At 30.7% G+C, this 22,466-nt stretch overlaps 1 protein-coding gene and 1 long non-coding RNA gene across 5 annotated transcripts; one reads left to right on the top strand and one right to left on the bottom strand.

Moving 5' to 3' along the window:
* The first annotated feature begins 4,990 nt into the window (after positions 1–4,990).
* On the top strand, positions 4,991–13,116 carry LOC108480282 (beta-hexosaminidase 3). 4 transcript variants are annotated; one of them, XM_017783214.2, is made up of 14 exons: positions 4,991–5,476; positions 5,726–5,800; positions 6,472–6,507; positions 6,594–6,705; positions 7,047–7,117; positions 7,249–7,379; positions 7,494–7,559; positions 8,473–8,573; positions 8,681–8,740; positions 9,449–9,482; positions 10,056–10,154; positions 10,227–10,286; positions 11,704–11,954; positions 12,842–13,116. In XM_017783214.2, the coding sequence occupies exons 1-14, from the start codon at positions 5,165–5,167 to the stop codon at positions 13,006–13,008; spliced, it is 1,575 nt and encodes a 524-aa protein (XP_017638703.1). In that variant the 5' UTR covers positions 4,991–5,164; the 3' UTR covers positions 13,009–13,116. The 4 variants fall into 4 exon arrangements, with proteins under 4 accessions (XP_017638703.1, XP_052885149.1, XP_052885151.1 ...); XM_053029189.1 differs by having other exon boundaries at positions 7,249–7,559; XM_053029191.1 differs by having other exon boundaries at positions 5,412–5,476; positions 6,587–6,705; positions 7,249–7,559.
* A 3,371-nt stretch (positions 13,117–16,487) lies between these two features.
* Positions 16,488–19,842, bottom strand: LOC128282184 (uncharacterized). The gene is made up of 3 exons (XR_008272419.1): positions 19,664–19,842; positions 18,478–18,533; positions 16,488–16,781 (listed from the first exon to the last, which is right to left on the bottom strand). It is a non-coding gene; the product is annotated as an uncharacterized LOC128282184 (long non-coding RNA).
* Between the last annotated feature and the right edge of the window lie 2,624 nt (positions 19,843–22,466).

Raw genomic sequence — 22,466 nt, 5'->3', positions numbered from 1 at the left:
AGCATGGCTCAATTCATTGCCACCTAGCTCAATTTCTACTTGACAAGAATTAGCAGAAAGTTTTTTGGTTAAATGTTTCCTACCTAGCAAAAACGCTAAGTTGTGAAATGAGATCACCATTTTTCAGCAATTGGATAATTAATATTTGTACAAGGCTTGAGTGAGATTCAAATAATTACTTCGTAAGTTTTCTCAACACGAGATTCCACATTGCATCTAGTTGGAGATGTTTTATAACGGTTTCAACGCACACACAAGATTTTTGGTAGATGCTTTTGCGAATGGTACTTTCTTGCTGAAGTCTTATAATGAGGCTTACAAAACCATTGAGAGGATAACAAGTAACAATCACCAATAGCCGACAAGTCGAGCAACTTCAAGAAGATGAGTAGCCAGAGTACATGAAGTGGACACGTTTACATCACTCTCAGCTCAAATATCTTCAATATCTTCAATGTTGAAACAATTTACTACTAATGATTTTAATCTTGTTGCAGCCCAGCCACCAAGTCAATTCGATGTAGTTTTCTGCGCATATTATGGGGATGGCCATTCTTTCGAGAATTTTCCATCAAATCCCAAGTTAATTTATTATGTAAGGAATCAATACCAAAATAAAAGTGGACAAGGGCCACAGTCCAACTTTTATAATCCTTCATAGTGTAATCATCTGAACTTTCTTAGAGTAACCAAGGAAATAGATCGAATGACTACATGCAGTATAGACCCAATCAATCCCAAGGGTTTAATCAACAAGTTCCAAAACCACCACAAGCTAAATCATCTAACAATTTGGAGAATTGGTTGAAAGAGTACATAACAAAAAATGACGCCTTAATCCAAAGCCAATTAGCAACATTGAAAAATTAGAACCAAATGAAGCAGTTGGCTATGGAGCTTCGTAACTGACCGCAAGGAACTTTGCCGAGTGATATAGAAAATTCAAGGAATTTGGGTAAGGAACATTGCAAGGTAGTGGCTCTACAAAATGGTAAGACTTTGGAACCCAAGACAGTTGTGATTGAAGATGAACCTACTGAGAAGGAGGAAAGTCAACCATCAGTTGAAATTCTTGCACCAGAAGAGCCAAAACTTACAAAGGCTGATGAGGTAAAATCTATCCCAGTGAATTCTGATAAGCTAACATCTTCTTTAATGCAAATTTATCTCCTCAGAAAAGTTGTCCAGTCTAACCCAAAGTTTGATCACCTCCATATCCTCAAAAATTCCAACCACATAAACAGAAACATGAGGTGCAATTCAAGAAGTTTTTGGATGTTCTAAAGTAACTTAACATCAACATTCGGTTGGTAGAGGCTTTAGAACAAATTCCCAACTATGTAAAGTTTATGAAGGACATTCTGTCTAAGAAGAAGAGACTTAGTGAGTATGAGACTGTAGCCTTAATGAAGGAGTGCAATGCATTCCTACAGAACAAGCTACCTCTGAAATTGAAGGACCTTGAAGTTTTACCAAACATTGTAATATTAGAAAATCTTATTGCAGTAAAAATTTATGCAACTTAGGAGCAAGCATAAACTTGATGCCCAAATCTATTTTCAAGCTGTTAGGATGAAGTGAAGTAAGACCCATAATTGTGACACTCCAACCGTCGAATCGATCTTTTGTATACCCAGAAGGAAAGATCGAGGATGTTTTGGTAAGAGTTGATAAATTTATTTTCCCTACTGATTTCATTGTCTTGGATTTTGAAGCAGATAAGGAAATGTCAATCATTCTGGGACGACCTTTCCTAGCCATAGGAAGAACGTTAATAGGCATGCAAAAAGGCTAACTCACTATGAGAGTTCAAGACGATCAAGTAAAATTTAATATTCTTAAATAGATGAAATTTCCCGATTAGATGAAGGAATGTTCGACAATGGAAGAGCTAGAAGCCTTAGTTTCTATGAAATGGGGGAAAATTTTGTGAAAGACCCATTGGAGAACACTTTAGGGTCTGAGCAGAAAACGGTAAGTACATATATGATGAAATGTGAAATGTGAAATGTGATGCTAATGTGACAGGTAAGTAAGTGAATATTGGCATGTGGTATGTGATAATTTGATTTTTAATGCATTCATATGTGAACAGATATGTGATGGCTCAATGAATATAGTTGTGGCACTTATTGTGCAATTAAATGTGAATATGAAACATGTGTTATGTGTAACAAATGGAAAACATAAAAAAACTACGCTCAAAGAAATGAAGAAGGGAGGAAAATAGAGGGAGAAGCAGAATAGAATGGAAAAAAAAGAGAAGTTAAAAGAACATAAAAGAAAAAAAATTAAATTGTTGAAAATGAAAAAAATATAGGGACCAATTGTAGAATTTAACCTAAAATTTTCGTTTGAAATGTTGATTTAACTTGTCATGCAGCTTACCATTACACCATTGACAATAATTAATGGCTTAGTGACTAAAATGTTACAACACGATAACGTAAGTGACTAAAACGTAACATTTCAAATATAAGTGATTAAAACATAACATTTCAAATATAAGTTACTAAAATGTAACTTGAGACAAACAAAAGTGACTATTTTGATAATTTACTTCTTTTTTTCCTGAGCTTTTCTTCTAAAACTCGGTAATTAAAAATGAAATAACTCAACTCTCTTAACTTTCCCTTATTTAAAAAAAATAATTATCCAAAAAAGGGTAGGGTATTGCTTTCCCTTACTTTCCTTTCTTTCTCTTGTTATTATTCAATCCAAACATAGGGTAAAGACTTACTTTTAAGTTTTGTGTTAAATCACTATTTGAGGTCTAAATTTGAAAACTTTTTTCAATGGGGTTTGGACTTTTTTTTGTGTGTGTAAGTTAGGCTTAAACTTAACAATTGTTTACATTGGGGCCTGAACTAGGCAATTGATCCCACATTGGGAATTGAATATTTTTGGGCCTAAATTAATCCTTGAACTCAGTAATTGTTCCCATTTGAGATTTGAACTTGACAATTATTCTCACATTGATGTCGGAATTTCAAGGCTTTCAAGCAGTAACTTAAAAAAAGAAGTTTAAAACCCAACATGGGAACAACTAATTTTACGTATCAAGTGATTTCATATTTTAACACCATTAATAAAAATACTATATTAATTAACGAAATCAACATTTTAAATATATAAATACCACATTTGATAAAATATAAAACCCATTTATACCATTCTGTATAATAAAAGTTGCTGTGATTTTCCAATTACACGAAAGCATGTCCCACATCAAATATTAGCTATTAAGAAAAATCGAAATCATCTAAATTTAGAACAAAAATGGATGCTTCAAATTTTTTTTGGAAAGATATGATGAGATGCATAGAAGAGGGAATATGGGGTGTTTAACAATTTACAATCTCACGAGCATCGGAATCTAATACAAGGCTAGGTAGGTAAGACACTCAAATGGAAACAATATACCATTTTAACTAACTAAATTAGGTAAACAAACCCTACTTTATGTTATTAATAATAATTTCTTCATTAATCTAATGAATGACCCATGACTAATGGGACCCTCAACAAAGAATCTTCTTGTTTTCTTTTTTTAAGAGAAAACCCATAATGATAATGTTGATAATAATCACATAATTATTAGTTTTCTTTCCGATTGTTAACCTATAGGAGGAGAGAAATGTTGGATTAATATAAAGGATATATCTGTTTTAATGCGTAAATTTATACATAAATTTTAATTTTGTGTAATTTTATATATAAAAATTTAATTGTATTTAATTATATTTAATTATTGCATATTATTAATATAATATCATTTCATATTTATATATTATATACATAAATAATTATACTATTCGATATAAAAATAAATTGATATACTTATTCATTTAAATATGTATGATTGAATTAAAATTAAAGTCTCATGTATACATTTAAACCATAAGTAAAGTTTTACATATATAATTACACTAAATTAAAGTTCATATATCAAATTACAAATTAAATCAAAATCCATATATAATTTTGAGATTTATTTCTTAATATAAATAAATGAAAAGAAAATGAACCATTCATCTAGAATGGAAAAATATTTGTTTTTGTGATCATGGTTTATACTATATTTGATTTTAAATTATTTAAATAAAATTTCATAATAATTAAATTTAAAAATATATTATAATTGTGTATTTTAAGTAAAATTTTGTTCCTTATTTCATTATTTAGACCCGGATCCGACCAATTAGAAAGGGTTTAAAATATAATATTATTTAATTATTATTTTATTTAATGTTAAATGATATTTTTAAAGGATTCATTTTAATTTCTTATCCTAATTTGATTTAAGATTCCCAATTGAATTTCTTTAAAAAGAACTATTAGGATTTAAATGAGTTTTGTTTTAAGAAAAAGAAGATAATTCATAAATCACTCATATTATTTATTTATTAGATCAGACCATTTTGTTTAAACTGATTATATTAATTATATATTCATTTTGTTTTCCCGTTGTTTTTTATGCTGAATATCATATTTTAATTGTTTTTCATTAATATTTTTGTTGTATCTTAATCTATTATTGGAATGCAATTCTAAATTTATTTAAAAGGACAAAATATGTTATTAATTTTTTAATTTTAAAATTTTAAAATTTAGTTAATGTATTTTATTTTAAGAATTTAATCTTTTTATTTTTCAGTTTTAAAATTTAGATTCAATTGTTAACATTATTTTTTAAATTTATTGATGTGGTATTTTCAAATAAAAAATACACACTTAATAATAATATAACTAAAAATAACATAATAAATTTGAATTTAATAAAATAATTTTAATATTGACAATTGAAATTAAATTTTAAAATTTAAAAGTAAAAAATTTAAATTTTAAAAATAAAAATACAATGACAAATTTCGGAATTAAGGAAGAGTATAGAGATTTTATTTTAATCTATTTAAAATATTAAATATTTAAAAATAATTTTTAATGTAAAAAAGTACTTTTATTTATTTATTAATTCCCGGGCATGGCAGGGAGTGAAAGCTATCGGTTATAAAAGTTGTTTGCAAGATCACCAACCCCTATATCGAAGTGGAAGATAAAAAAAAAGGAAAAAAAGCAGGTAGCTTTGCTGTCTGCATATAAAGTGCTATTTAGCATTTGGAAACAAGTATTTATTTAGTGTCAAATTAGGGAGACGAGAAGTATGGGGAAAATGGGGAGTGAAATGTTGATTTATGTTTTGCTGCTAATGGCGGGGGTGCTAGCGAGTGGCCAGAGTAGTCAGGTGAAGATATGGCCAATGCCGGCGTCGGTGAGTTACGGCCATACTCACCTTTACTTGACCAACGATTTCGGGTTCTCCTCTAACTATGGGTCTGAAATACTCAAAGACGCATTCGACCGGATGCTTGCTCTCATCAAACTGGATCACGTTATTGATGCCAATTTCTCTGCCTTCAACTCTTCATCTTTGCTCCAGGGTCTGCATATCGTTATTTCCTCTCCAAACGGCCAGGTTCCTCCCTTACTCTTCTTTAATTTTATTATTATTAATTAAAAAAATAGAAAATTAAAGATTTGAGATTGAGATATTAAAAAAAAAAAAGAAAAGAAAGAAACATCGTTGTCTGAGAATATGGAGGGTTGAACTATATATATATATTTTTTGTTTGTTTATAAATTCATTCTAAAATAGCTGATAGCGAAGCTAAAAGTAACCGAAACGTTGTGTGAGTGTTTGATTTGGATGTGATTTTGATTGCAGCTACAATACGACGTTGATGAATCGTACAAATTAATAGTCCCATCACCGGAAAAACCGGCTTACGCCCATCTAGAGGTGCAGACAACTAATCCTTTACCGCTCCTCTATGCTTCATTACAACTACTTTTCGATTTGGTCAACTAAAAAAAATATTACGATTTAAAAAGTTTTTTTTAAAATAATTAAATTATTCAAAAGTTTTTATTTAATTTACTTGTCAAGTATTTTTTTTTTTTAATTGTGCTAACGAGCAACACGTAAAAGAACTTCCTTTCAGCGTAGGAGATTGGAAAAGAAAATTGTTTGAATGATGATTAGTAAATTTATGATGTAGAAGAGAAAATGATAGAAATCTTTCGATTAGTGCATACAATACAAACAAAGAAAGCCATATAGCATCGATTTTAATAATCTTAACAATCTAGCAGTTTAATAAAACTTTTAAATAGTTTGGTGATTAAATTGTAATTTTTTTAGTTCACTGACCAAAAGGAGAATTTACCCATAGTTTAGTGACTAATATTGTAGTTTACCCTTTTTATTTGTACTATATATATATATATATATATTTTATGGTAGGATAGGATTGTGTTTTCTGAGTCTTCTTAGGTTGAACAATATGCATTAAAATTAGTCTATTCTTGAAATTTAACTACAATACAAAATAATTGAATAAATCTAAGGTCAACTTTTGACCTTAGATTTATTCCGGCTTTAACTGTTAATTTTATAATAAACTCATGCAGGCAAAGACAGTTTATGGCGCTTTACAAGGGCTTCAGGTTAGTACCAGTATAATCTTTGTTGCAAAGATTATTTCTAAATCGTAAAATTCTTAGAATATACAGCTTGTTGTACAAGGGTGCAGACATTCAGCCAATTATGTTATTTTAGCGTTACAAGCAGGGTCCTTCAAATTGACATGTCACCATGGACTATTATTGATCAGCCAAGATTTTCTTATCGAGGCCTCTTGATTGGTGAGATACTTTCTTTTCTTCTAAGAAATGTTAAAGTGATTTTAATGGTATTGGTTTCCAATTAAAATACAGTATCTGGTGATGAATCTTTTACTTGCATCGAAAATTAGGGACTTCATTTTGCTATTGCTTTAGCTGTTAGGTATTATCAAAATATATTGTTTTCTTGCCCATTTTGGCCGTTCTACATTCTCAGCAACCAACATGAAAGGTGGAATGGCTGTTAAACTGCAAATCTTCATAGGTCGGAGAAAATTATATGATGATAGAATAATATCTTAACTCTGTTTTCTGTATTCTGTCTCCAAGTAATAATAGATTTTTTTATTCAACTGGTGTAGATACGTCTCGTCACTATTTACCTGTGCCAGTTATTAAGAAGGTTATTGATTCTATGTCCTATGCAAAGTTGGTAAGATTTACGACAAATTTTAGTTGGAATAATTTTTTTTCTCCTCATTGTTTTGACCTTGTGGATTGATTTGTTTAATAACACCAGAATAATTAGCCTATAAGTGGTAACTCTTTCTTGCTTTCATACAGAATGTAATGCATTGGCACATTGTTGATACACAATCTTTCCCCTTGGAGATACCATCATATCCTAAACTGTGGGATGGTGCTTATTCACCCTCAGAGCGATATACAGTGGCTGATGCTGCTGATATTGTGAGGCATGTCTTTCTCCTTTCTTTTCTTTTCTTTTCTTTTCTTTTCTTTTTCCATATGATAATTATTGTTTTGAGTACTTCAATTCTTTTTGATCTATTTATTTTTAATATATGCAGTTATGCTCAAAAAAGAGGAATAAATGTATTGGCTGAAATTGATGTTCCAGGACATGCTCTCTCATGGTATCATATGCTTTCTCCATTCTTATAGTAGATTTTTGTTGTTAGTAACATTCTTTCTTTTGCAAACAAGCGATATTTTACAGATGAAGATGCTAATTTTTTGCCTGTCATAAAGGTTATCTGGAAATTGCAGCTATAGCTCCTTAAAGTAATGATGGAAATTTCTGATTGTATTTTTATATTTAGTGCATGAATGTTGTAAGAAGTGAAATTAAGCTTTCTGATAATTAATCACCTTTAAGCCGGTACATTTAACAATGATTATCTCAATATAAGAGTGAAGAATTTTCAGAGGACAAATTGACAGAATCCTTGGCAATAACTAAATTGCATAATTTCTTCTCTAGAAGAAATAAGAAGAGTTTCAAATTCTTTTTATTTAAAAGTTGTGGTGCTACCTTAACATTGAAGGAAATTCTAAGACCAAGACTAGCTTTATGAGAGAGTTGCGTGCAATAGCCAACTATCTGTGTGGTTTACATGATCCAAACTATCATAAATAGTTGCTCTTGCATACTTAACATATACTAAAATGCTTATGATTGAATACACCCAACTAGTATGATTGAATACACCCAACAAGCACAGATAATATTGAAAACTTGATGTTTAGATGCGTCTAAAAAATTTATATGCACGCCTTGTCATAAAACGTTTTTAGTTGCTGTGTTTTAATTCTTTAGGAGAAATGGTTGTCCTTCTTTATGGTCATTAAAGGACCGTTTGTCTGCAACTATCAATGTGATTTGCATGACCCAAATTATCACAAATTGCCGTTCTTGTATATTTAATATACACACAAGTAATGGGGATAGATATTGTGGAATTGAACTAAGATGCATGCCCAAAAATTATATTATGCTTTTGACCTTGTCCTAAATGTTTTGCGTAACTGTGGTTTAATTTTCTTAAGGGGGACTGGTTATCCTTCTTTATGGCCCTCCAAGGACTGTCAACAGCCACTTGATGTCAGCAATGAATTTACATTTAAAGTAATAGACGGAATTCTCTCAGGTGATCTCCTTACTTACCCCTCGATGTCATTATTTCTATAATGAAATCACTCTTCAATTTTTTCCTTTCCCTTATATAACAAAATGAAAATGAAATTCTTGTTTCAGATTTCAGCAAGATCTTTAATTTTAAATTTGTTCACTTGGGAGGTGATGAAGTTAATACAAGTAAGTTAAAATCATACTATCTTATATACTTGTATATTATTATAGATATATCGTGCAAATTATAACTTTTGGTTTTGAGGATTCTTTTTGGTAAAACTATTATCTTACAAAAAATTCTGTGGTAGATATGGGCAGCCTTTCCATAGCAGTCCTTACATTTCCTTGAATGGTCATGATTTATAACGTTTTCGTACACCAGACCCTAGTCTTTCTAGCATTTCTTGAACTTGTTTCTTTCTATTATTAGAAATCAACTCATTTTGATTGCTTTTATTGTCCAACCATGGAGAAGGTATTTTGGTCAGGCTTATATTAAAATTCTAAATCACATTCTGTGACCTTCAGCTGCTGAGAATCCATGCATCCAGTAATCTCTGATAATATGACATCTGGAATTTCATTTCTTAAGCTCTAACTTATCTGGTAACTCCCCCCCCCCCACCCCCCAATAGAGAAAAAGTGAAGGAGATGAGAAACAAATAAAGAGGGTTTTATTCTAGACGTTATGGGTTTTTGTATCTCAGCAATATTTTCTAAGTAAACTTTCTAAAGAACCTAACTTCTTTTGTGTAGATTGATAGATGTTGACTTCCTAGACCTTTAAAAATTAATTGAAATATGCTTTTGTATAGTTTGAAGTGTACATTTATATCTTTTCAATTCGAGGTTAATACTTTATTGATCCAACCTCTTTCTTTTCTAATTCAGGTTGTTGGACAACAACTCCTCGTATAAGAAATTGGTAAGAAGTTTAGGATTTTACATGTTAATTTGCTAAACCACAGAATGAAAATAAATATCTATTTGGTTTATCAGTTTTATCTCTTGTTAGAAACTTGATGGAAATGTGACTGTTGTTCTTTTCCAAAGATCTATCCTGCTTTTTGTTATTCTGAGTAACATCCGTGTCCTATTCTTCCTATTATTTCTTCATAGGCAAGTGAAAGCATTAGCTTGTCACCTAGCAAAATTTCGAGGCCATTGACTGGTTGAAAGAGAAGCTTCTATGATCCCATGTTTTTAGTGATTTTTTATGTAACATTATCTTAGTTGCCCTCGGCCAGTGGGAAGAGTTCTAGCTTGCTGTCGATATAAATTTATTTATTTCATCAATTTCCTCTGCCATTCCTTTGATGCACTCAACACCCACTAACACTGCCACTGCTTAAAAGGTACCATATTGTTGTTCCATTATTTTCATGTATATAGTACAAGAACATCATACTTATAAACTGCATTTAATTCCTGATTCAAGATGGAATTGATATTATTGTTTTATCTACACCACCTCTTGCTTTCTTGCTACTGGTTCCAGGTTAAAAAAGCGTGGTATGAATGAATCTCAAGCATATCAGTACTTTGTCTTGCGAGCACAAAATATAGCTTTATCTCATGGATATGAAATTATTAACTGGTATTCATCTTATACGAGCTATTTAGCCAAACAACAATATTATACATCCTATTCACATAAAAAGTATCACAGGGAGGAGACCTTCAATGACTTTGGCAATAAATTGAGCCGGAAGACTGTCGTTCACAACTGGTATCTCCTAATCTTTATCACTCAAACCTAGAGAATGTATGCATTATGTTCTTACATAGACAGACATGATGCTGCTTCCTTTTGCAAATTAAAGTTTTATATAACTCAAAGAAAATGCTGCCCTTTTCTTCAGTTGCAGAGAATTAATCTATAATTCTACACTTTATATACTAAAGTAGTTTAGGGCTGAGAAGATTTTGAAGACAAAATACCCTCCTAAAATTCAAATATATTCTAATTGAATTGATCACATTATAATTCATACTTTAGAATAACAAGGATTCTTACTACTAAAGGATGTGAAAAAGTTAAATTGATTAAACCATTTAAAGAGTTGATTAGCATGGAGCCTTACAACCTGTTTCAAGTGGATTCCTCAGCTTTTTATAGAACAAGGCTTGATAGAAAAAAAAAGATTATTTGGATGTATTATCACAGCACTTGAACTTGGCTTGTTACTTTTTGTGGCTTGAGCTCGAGTCCAGATTGACAATGAACAAGTCATACTCGAGTGTTCACGAGTGAAGCATACTACTAGAAAACTTGAATCTTAGTTCTGTTTGAGCATTTTCTTCTATGATTTTTTTTTCTTTTTTGAAAGCCCTAGTACATGTTCAGAAATCCAGTTCAAATTTGAAGGTTTTCAGAACCGGACGGATGGTCGACCAGTCAGGCCACTGGTTCGATTAAATAAATTATTAAAAAATATTAAAAATCCGGTTCAACCAGTCCATACTGGTACCCAGGTCAACTGGTCAATGCCCTTCTCTGGACTGGTACCCCAGCTGGTGTGCAGTCCGACGAGTCTGACTGACCGGTCCGGTTCAAACAACCTTGGGAATTTGTATAAATTGATCAAATTAGTGAACTGGTTTCAATTTATAAAAACAAAAATTGAACTACCTTCTTACTTTCAAAACCTTTCTGGAAGTTGGAGGTTTGAACTAGAACAATTAAATCTTGAGCCATACACACTATTATTGTTAGCTTTTGACATACTAATACCTACATTGGCTTGTTTGCAAGGACAGTTTCCTACTTTCAAACTTGATCTTTAGTTGTGATCCCAATCCCCATCTCTTGACATTAAAAGGTTCAAGTACATGGTGCAGCCATTCTTAGACAGCCACTGTTTAAAAAGATGGATAGGATCAGCCAGTTCTATTACAGATTTATCAACGTCTGTCATATGTTTTTCTAGGCTCTATCATTTTGATTTACTAAAATCAAATTTAAACTATTTTACTTTGAAAAAGTTTTTGCAAGTAGCTAGATTTGAATTCTCTTAACTTTTAAACAACAAATAAACATTGAAATAGAGACCATTATTATCAACTTGGATCTAGAAGTGTTGTTGCAAGTTGCTTGATTCAAGAGTTCACGTGGGTTGAAGTTTTGCTTGAGATTTGTTTGGCAGGCTTGGTGGTGGTGTTGCTCAACGAGTGGTTGCATCTGGGTTAAGGTGTATTGTAAGCAACCAGGACAAATGGTACTTGGACCACTTGGACACTCCATGGCAGGAATTCTATGCGAATGAGCCGCTTACAAATATTACAAACTTAAAGCAACAGAAATTAGTTATTGGAGGAGAGGTATGCATGTGGGGTGAAACAGTTGATGGTTCAGATATTGAACAAACCATATGGCCACGTGCAGCTGCAGCCGCAGGTACTTAATATTAGATTACATGCATATTATGGTGTTCTTTGCTATATGCATAATAATAAAATGTCTAGAGGTTGGAATTATTAGGTCAGAACCTGGGAGCTCCCATATATAATACAAAGTATTATGAGTTTTTTCATTATAAAAGAAAAGGCTTAAGGGGTAAAAAAAGCTTCTGAACTTTGTAAAAACATTAATTAAGTCCCTCTGTGAAAAACACACTCGATTAAGCTCTCAAATGTTTAAAATTAATCAATTAAACACTTTAACCAGTGGCTTCCGTCGTTAACTGTTAATTTGCTGATGTGACCATTAACTGTTGCTAGTCAGTCATTATGTTGCTGACGAGATTGTCCAAGTCAGCAAAATAAAAAAAATATTGTTTTATATTATTTATACATTTTAATCATTGCACTTAAAATGTTTAAATAATTTAAAATAAATTTTTTATTGTTGCTGATGTGGAAGTGGACCACCATGTCAACAATATAATTGCTAGCCACATCAACAAATTAACGGTTAACGATGGAAACTGCTGATTAAAGGACTTAATTGATTAATTATTAACGTTTGAGGGTTTAATTGAGTAGCTGTCATCCTAGGCTACAAGTGTTATAGATAATCCGGGCAGCAAAAAGTTTTTATATGCATTTCCATCTGGCTTGAACTCAAATGGTACTGATATTTAATCTACATATAGACAGAAGCATAAGCACAAGATGACATGGTCAGGTTAACAAGGATAAGCATCCACCTTCATTGATCTAAATGCCGCTGGGGTGACCCTTATAAATTTCAAATTTGATTTAATATAGAAAAATTCTTATTGTCTTGGTATTGTGTTTTCATCACATTCTTCATTCCCCCTCATGTCTGAAACTAAATTGCAGAGCGATTATGGACACCCTTTGACAAATTGGCAAAGAATCCAAGAGATGTAACTGGAAGGTTAGCACATTTTAGGTGTTTACTGAATCAACGAGGAGTTGCAGCTGCTCCGGTAGCTGGACTAGGCCGCGCAGCCCCTGAAGGTCCAGGTTCTTGCTATAGGCAATAATTTGTGGAGCCACTTTTTAATGATGATTACCAATTGTTAAACAGGTCATTTCACTTATTTTTATATATCATAGATATTGATTAATAAAAGGCTAGAAAATTTCATCAATAGATTGGAAAGCAAATTTTATTTTCTTATGGAACTACTGACAATAGTTTTCAACAAATTATTGGGATAAACATAAAAATAATATCTTTGGTTGATGAAATTTTAATTTAATTTAATTTTCATAAATCACTATTGATGTAACATTATTTTACATTTATATATTGCATACAAATAATTATATTAATCTAATAAGGAAAATAAATAATACATGAATATATTTATTTTTAGTGTATATAATTGAATCAAAATTAAAATTTCATGTGTATAATTTTAATAAATAAAATTTATACATAAAAGTGCATATTAGATCTAAGGAATTAAGATAATTGTTTGTGTATATAAAATATATTTTTTAAAATTATAATTTTCTGATTATTACAAGTAAAGGTTATCAAATTAAAAGTTATAACTAGTAAATTGAAAGTGATAAGTTATATAGAATTTTGTCCGTCATTCTTTGAATACACAAAATAAATTGGTTACATCTCATGTTAGGATTTTATCTGTCATAAAGACAAAGTATATTTCTAGAGAGACAATCGGATTGCGTATGTTTTAGTAAAAGTGGCTCTCTGAAATAATGAAATTTTGCATATGTTTAAAGAATTCTTTTTAGAGATTAAAGAGATCGTAGAAGAAAAAAGTACTCTTGATAATTTATTTATAAACACTTCTCTCTGTAATCCCCTGTTCATTTTACCAAAAAAGAAAAAAAAAAAACAGAGTATATTATAACGTGTTTTTTGTCTATTATTTTGTCTGGGCTTAAATAATTTTTATATATGAGTTGGCTTTTTATTTTTTTGAAGTTTGTTGGTTATTTTTACTTGTAATATATTTTATTAACTGAAGTTTATTATGCAGCAAAACAAGAGTTTAGTAAGGAAATTGTGATACTTATATATATACAATGTTTTCTTTCATGTGTATTTTTTTTGTTAAATTTTGTTATTAGTTACTTTAAAAAATTTGTATTTAATTTTGTAGTTCTATTAGATATTTTAATTTTTATATTTTTAAAATTTAAAATTTCAGTCCTCATCAAATAATAATTGTCAAATTTATTAGGTAAAATTCTGTTATTTTTAACATTTGATACCCCAAACATATTATCATATATGTAGTGCTATATCAACTTATTATTTTCACATGTGTTAAGATTGAAATTTTAAAATTTAAAAAGTATAGGGACTTAGAATGATCCATTCAAAGAATATGGATTAAACTACAACTATACGCATAATACTAGACTAGTAATTAAATTTAACCAAACAAATTTAATTGTTATTGTTTGGATAAAGGCTAAAATTTTAAAATTTGAAAAGTACATAAATTAAAAGTGACCAATTCGAAAAGTACAAGACTAATAGTGATCAAATAAAAATACAAAGGTTAAATCTACAACTTTTATAAATTACAAGGATTAATAATATAATTTAACTAATTTTATTACAATTTGAAACTTTGCAGATGTAAAGATGAAGTCTGCATATTTGATCACTTAATCTAGTCCGGTCTAGGTTTTCATATTTGGATCAACTAGCTTTAGAATTTGTCACATGTAAATATAATTGCTCCTCGATCACATGTAAAATACGGCTAACACCCTTGCTTGACTTTTGTTTTTGCCCTAAAAGTGTGAATTTTCATAAGAAAAAGTAAAAATAATTATTTTATTTTGACTCGTGCTAATTTTTGAGGTACTTAAATGATTCGAGTATGGCTAAAATTTCAAACCCAAAAATATATTAAGTTCAACCTATTACAAAATTTATTTGAAAAGTTAGAGGATTTTTTTAATAAAATTAATCTAAAAATTTTAATTAATTACGTAAATGATCTATTTTTATAAAATACGTAAATGATCTAAAATTTATAGTGTAAGTTGGTGGAGCCAAAGCATTTGGAGCCACCATGCCATGTCATATTTGGGATAAAAAATTAATTTTTTTATGTAGAGTCATGTAGAATGACATTATCTATATAAATACCAAGGAAATACTGCAATGTTTGAAAACATGTGGAGGCTTTAAACAAAATTTCCTTTTTCTGGTGGAGCTAAATAATTTGTCGCCACTAATTTCCGACGTCTTTGTCATCTTTTTGTTATTTTTCTGTTTATTATTATTTATTTATTATTTATTTATAATATTTTAAATGGCGCCACCAATTTATTTAAATCTTTTTTATTTATTTTTATTTATTTTTATATAATTTTTGGTGGAGTCATAGTTCATTTAAACACCTTTTTTAAATTTGTTTATTACTTATTTATTTATTTGTTTTAAAATATTTATTTTATATTTAAAATTTTCCATCATTTCAAGGCTTTTATTTTAAAAAATAAATCTATTTTTAAAATTTTAAAACATTTTAAATGTGCTTTTTAATCTAAAAATTTTAAAATTAATATTTATTTTGGTGGAACCATTCTTTAAAGCTCTACCACTTGGGTCTCCAACATATATAGAGATATTGAGGCGTTTTTGTAAGAGTTGAATTGGAAGGGAAGAAAAGAGTGAAATTGTTGTATTTAGTAGGAGAGTTCAAAAATTTTGTTGATGATGAATAACTTGGTGTTTTTGGTGAATTTGTAGAAAGTGATGCTGGTTGTGTATTTCAAGGTCGGTAGAGATTAAAGTTGTGATTTAAAAAAAAGTGAAGTTGAAAGAAATGAAAAGAAAGATCAGTGCGAAAATAACTATCCGTTGTAGAAGGTCGACGTCCAGATTATTTTACATGTTTCCAATCTCTACAGTTCCGTTGAAATTTTGTGAGATGCAACTGTTAGATGATGATGACTTGGGCATTATAATGGAAATTTGGTGGTCGACTGGGAGTGAGAACCCCTAACCAGTTGAGTTATTTGTTGAGTTAGCAGACATAGAGCCCGTTGAGAATTTTAGTCCAATAAGTCAACATCGCGAATTTGACTTTGATCTTAATGTCAGATGGGCAGATCAGTTAGAATGCGGAGGGACATCGTAGATGCCCAAAAATATAAATTATGATGGGAGTTCGTATAACAACCCTACCCCGAGTCCCAATCAACAAATACATCCGGAGGTGATAATAAGCACAGAGGCAGACATTGGAGAAAGGACTAATAATGGTAAAGATTTTGATCAGGACGTTGAAGATTTTAGTGACCCCGATATTGATGAGGTTCCAGATGATATCGACGATGAAGGCTTGGAGGAGGTTGAAAATGCTCACAGTGTAACACTCCTAACCCGTATCCGTTGCCGGAATAAGGTTATGAGGTACTACTTAACTGAACAAAACTTCTATAAGGTCAAAGATACTTACCAGACATAAATTATCAACAATGCAAACATGTCTCATTGATTTTTGATAAGAGCTCTTATAAATTTCCAAAATGACTCACTATCAAAACATAACCGGATATCTAATAACAAATTAACTACTATCAAGTTATAACTAAAACATTTCACCACATTAGTTCAATTATAAGGCTTCTCTAAACAAAATGAGTAAGCCATCTTCGCATGGCTATAATGTATACAAAGTCGAAATATCATTCTACCTATAGTCTATCCTATACATGCCTTAAACCATGATGATATACAATCTTCTCAACTCACATAATGACTTGATAGTGTGATGATATCTCCGGCCCTTCCAACTCGAGCTAAAGTATAAACCTATAAGAAATGGAAAAGAGAACACTGTGTAAGCTTCAATGCTTAGTAAGTTTTAAGCAATGCAAATAATTAATTTACTTATAGATCGATTCTTCAAATTTTCAAGAAATCATTCCTAGATAATTGCCATTTTGGCCAAGTATCCATGAACATAATGCATATTTAGCAAATTCACCTCACTTGAATCTGAACTCAATTAAAACCAAATATTGAAATCACAAATAAGATCATAAGAACTCGAAAAGCATCTCATTAACAAGTTTTAACCATGTTTGCAACAAAATCACAAATTTACTACAAGTTGTCTTCATGAGTAATAGTCACTAAATTATTTATAACTGGAGCTAAGAAACTCCAAATCAAGTGCCGTTAATTTTCCCTGAAAATAGACTCATATATCTTAGATCCACAAAATTTTCAGAATTTTTTGTTTGACCAATGAATACCATATTTTTATTGAAGTTTCCCCTGTTTCACTGTTTGACTATTCTGACCACTCTTCAGTACAAATCAAATTTCTCATTATATAGAATTCGAAATATGTTATCGTTTATTTCATTTGAAAATAGACTCATTAAGGAGTCTAAGAATATCAATTTTATCGTATAACCATTTTTGTACCATTTATAATGATTTTCTGAAAATAGAACAGGGGACCTCGAAGTCATTTTGACTTTGTTCCACGCCAATTCAAATATCTCATTATTGGAAATTCTTTTGCTCACAAGGTTTCTTTTATAAGAAACTAGACTCATTAAGATTTCATTACATAATTTATTCAGTCTCTAACTCAACTCCCACAATTTATGGTGATTTTCCGAAATCATGTTACTGCTGTTGTCCCAAGCAGATTTATTACCCATTCTTTGCATGCATATTATTTAACATGTATATCACCAAATCAATCTCATATAACCTTTCACCATAACCGAATACACACATACACATATGAGATTTTCACATATACTTCTCATTTCGCATTCATGATTCAATTCGATCAATCTAACATATAAAAGTATATAATACATACGACCAACTTAATGTATTGAACATATTCAATGGTAGTTTACTACGAACATTCGAAATCATAATCTTACTCCAATCATCGGCATTAAGTCTGCTCGATTTAAAACCCAAATCCAATCACCACCACAAAGCATGCAGGACTTTAAGCCGGATATAATACCAGACAAAGCACAGTGGGACTTTAGCCGGATATAATACCAAAGACAAAGCTGCGGGACTTTAGCCCGGATATAACACCAGCACGAATGCCTTCAGGACTTAGCCCGGATATACACCAGCACGAATGCCTTCGGGACTTAGCCCGGATATAACACCAGCACGAATGCCTTCGGGACTTGGCCCGGATATAATTCTCCATTATCATGCATATATATATATATATATATATATATATATCATAACACATTAGCATTTCATTTACATTACTTGAACACAAGCACAACATGCTTATCAACCATTCCACTTTCGGCTCAATAGCCACATACAAAGAACACGATTTCGTTTCGCTATCCAACATGATTTCTATAACCATTCGGCTACAAGTCATATGCACAAATTATTTATCCCACTACGTAATTCAAGTAGAACCAATAGGTCACAATTTATTTATTATGCTTATATACCATGATTTTATCAAATCATAAGCTAAGTTCATTACTCAAAGACTTACCTCAAGTCAAAGATGATTATTCCACGACCTTCTCTTATCCCTGGCTTATAATCGATCTATTTATTTCACAATTAAAACATAATAACAAATCAATATACATTAACTAACTCAAATATCAAATCAAGTTCAAACTCAAACCATTCTATCATTTAATTACAATTAATAAAAACATCTTTATTACCCACAAATGGTCAACATGAATACACTAGGAATTTATATTAGTGCATGAAACTTAAAGCCTTAAAGATTTACATATTTGGATAACATTAACTTACTCTTTAATAAGCAACATTAATATACAAAATATGGCAGTACAATTAAGTGCTTAATATCAATTCAGACAGCATTCAAATCTTGCATTACAGCAGCTCAATTAATCCACTAAAACCAACTTTAATAATAATTAACAGTTAACTTATTGATGCAGTACATATTAATTACTAATTACACTTTTCAATAGCTTAATCTGACATCAATTTGGACAACATTAATTAATAATCCACAAACCACCCAAATGATATAAACATACGGCTATTTATCACCATATAACTAACTCATTAACTAACACTTAAAACATAAATTCTATAGCATTTACTCTACTTTTATTCTCATTTAATAGCTTCAATAATGATTGCATTAACCCCTTTAACACATCAATTGGCATTCGGTCATACATCTGCAGCATCAAACACTCTTTATCTCAAATTTCAGACTTAATAAATACATCACCATTTATTCATTTGCAACTTCAACCATTATTAACATGATTTAAAGTCACTCAGTCCACATTTATTAACATTTAAATGACAATTTACTGCTACTTTAACACACGAAACGGAAAATCCAAAAAACATACATACATATACTTTTTTTTTTATTTTTAAACATCCTTATCACTGTAATATTCAACAGCATTTATACCTCCACCGAACAGTATAAAAAGAGCAGTAATTAATATTATTAATGGGGTAAAATTCAGACAGCAATTTAGTAGATTCCAAAAATTATCAAACACTAAAGAATAAAGAAAAATATTCAAGGAAAGATTACTAATATTTCGCAACTTCGATTATAATAATTCAATTTCTTGTTCCTTCCCTCACACATTCGGCCGAACTTAAATCAATAATTTAACCAAGATTCATCAATAAAAAGCTATAGGTAATGGAGAGTTTAGAAGAGTTACCCTGTTACTTCAAAATTTTAGCTTCTAAGCAAACAAGTTCACAGTTTTCCCACAGCATGCAACCGGCCTCTTCCCTAGATTCCATAATCTCTTTTTCTCCCTTATTGTCGGTTGGAAAGAATGAGGAAAAGATGAACTCTAATGTGGCTTTGTTTTATGATATTTCATTTTAATAAGCCAATACTAAATTAACCTTTGTTATTTAATATCAAAACCTTTTAATGGTGGTCCATTACCGTCCACTTACCTATGTAGTGGCCAAATATCATTTTAAGGACTTATCAATTAATAAGCCATAGCAAATTAGTATTTTAACAAGTAGAAAGTCACTTTTGCATTTTACGCGATAAAATCCTTTTTATCAAATTAGACAACCAATCGGTAAAAAAAAAAAAATAATTCACGAAAATTTTACACATGCATTCTAACATGCTGTATGCATATAAAATAATATTAAAATAATTTTACGACCTCAGATTTATGATTTCGAAACCACTGTTCCGACTAGGGTCTAAACCGGGCTGTTACAACTCTCCCCCCTTAAGAATTTTCGTCCCCGAAAATCTTACTAGCGAATAAATTAGGGTATCGTTCTTTCATTAGAACACAATTCAAAATATTCATTAACATATGGTTGAAGATCGAAAACTCATTATTCAACTCAAGTTGAACCAAAACTGACATTTCGGTTGATAATATCTTCGTGCAAAAGGTAGCTTCAACAATCGAACTAACTTTAATTTTTCTCATAAAATTGCTCCGATAGATATAATTTTTGTACCAAATCTTCAAGAATACAGATTCTTCTTCTAGACTATCCCTCAAATCACATCTTTCTTCTTGTTAGAAAGATAACCTCTGAAATATCACTATACAGATTTAATCTTGATCTTCTATCATTTTCACTTTTAATGATGTCGAATTTCACAATAACTAGGAAAAAAGTTTATAATAAAACTGTCTCATATAATAATCATCAAAACTCTGAATTATACTAAAGTCACCTTAACCAAATAGACATCTTTGGGCCTTAATAGGAAAAATGTCTCAACTCTATAATAAATATTATCCCGATTGTTAATGAAACATTTGAACACAGAAGAGAATCAAATATGGTTTAAACAGCAACCAATGCAGAATCACAACTTCTATAACTCTGATGACGGTACCACTATACTCTCACATTCCAAGCCAAAAATTATAATCATAATAAACATAATCAACTCTGTCAAATAAATATTTCTTACAGATAATCACATGAAATCACAAGAAACCGATATAGCAAAATTTCAATGTCTGAAGTTACACAGAATATCAGTAAATTACCACCCATATAGAATGATATCAATTCCGATGATATCCCAGAAAATGTCCAGAAAGAACAATGTCACTCATAATTACTGAAATCCATAGTAACAGAGACAATATACTCTTCACGAATATTCAACCGAACAATAATCAGTAGAAACAGAGTATTAGCATCATACAGATTTTTCTGTTGATTTTCATATTCACATATGGGAATAAATAGCAATGTCGAACATAACCCAAACAAATCATCGATGCTTTCGTTTATTAGTATGTTGAACTAATGTTCTCATATGACAAAAATTCCTTCTGAAATTAAACCGTCACATATACTTCTGAAGATAAATGTACACATAGAATGCCCCGAAGAAGTCATAGTAACTGCCCGACTATAACTACTGCTCTCAGCCATCAATATAATACAATCATGACTCAACCGTCTAATTCTGTTTTCACTAATCCCATACTATTACACTATTGTACTCTTTAATTTCACTTTTGCAAACTCATGCAATGTATCTTTCGAGAATCTCACTGTATAACTCTATTCTGGTAAGGGGAGAAAATTGTAAAGCCTTTAAACTTTTGACTCTCAAGCAAGTACACATTCAACAACAACATAGCATTACGCACATTGATTCAAACATTTCAAATTTCTAACTTATTACGAACACGTTTTCATACATCTCAGTAATACATGCAACTTTATTTCCTGTGAATGTCACAAAACATAAGTGAATTTATCATAATTCAAACTTTCAATTCTTTTACCCAAATTACGAAAAATTTCTTATCAAGTTTCCACGTCTAATCTTGATCACTTATCACTATATATCAAATTGGATAACGTCTTATGGTTTTGAGTACATTGCCTACTTGATGCCATAGTCCAACTATGGTCTTATACTAGCTCTACTATTGTCGTGCCAATGCCTATCCTAGATAGGTCTTACGCTCAGCACTAGTTGAGGCGATGCCACGTCCCAGACGGGTCTTACACTTGCACCTATGAGGCCGATGCATGTCCCGGACATGTCTTACACTGGCTTTCATATTTCATGTATTGCCATGGTCCAGCCATGGTCTTTTCTGTCAATTTATTAGTAAACGATCGTACTCATTCCTTGCGTTCCACAAAATTTGATCCTTCATTACAATTTTCATGCTATTGTGACATTTATGAATCTGTAACTGAGATTATAAAGCATAACATTACGACATCTTGACTTCATTAGTCTAGACATAAATGTCAGTCTCATGCATATACTGATTACTAACCAGGCAATAAAAGCATTTATTCATACATTCTATCATTTCAAACAAATTTTTCTCCTCATAATTACTAAGCCAAATGAGTTAGGTAGGTATCATCATGTGAATACTGACATGTACGAAAGAGCTTATCACAACTTAACTTTCATTTCATTCCACGTTTACCTATTCTTTAACCCATTAGTATCACAAAATGAGTACTAGTTCATGTAAAAAAAATCAT

The sequence above is a fragment of the Gossypium arboreum genome, chromosome 1 (genome assembly GCF_025698485.1).
Source record: "Gossypium arboreum isolate Shixiya-1 chromosome 1, ASM2569848v2, whole genome shotgun sequence".
NCBI classification, from domain to species: Eukaryota; Viridiplantae; Streptophyta; class Magnoliopsida; order Malvales; family Malvaceae; genus Gossypium; species Gossypium arboreum.
This window is presented reverse-complemented; position numbering and strand designations above follow the sequence as displayed.

Bases quoted from the DNA above. Each gene is read 5' to 3' on its own strand.
- LOC108480282 (XM_053029189.1), top strand. From the start codon at position 5,165: ATGGGGAAAATGGGGAGTGAAATGTTGATTTATGTTTTGCTGCTAATG. The intron at 5,801-6,471 runs GTGCAGACAACT...AAACTCATGCAG, and splicing joins CGGCTTACGCCCATCTAGAG to GCAAAGACAGTTTATGGCGC. The intron at 9,483-10,055 runs GTAAGAAGTTTA...TACTGGTTCCAG, and splicing joins ACTCCTCGTATAAGAAATTG to GTTAAAAAAGCGTGGTATGA.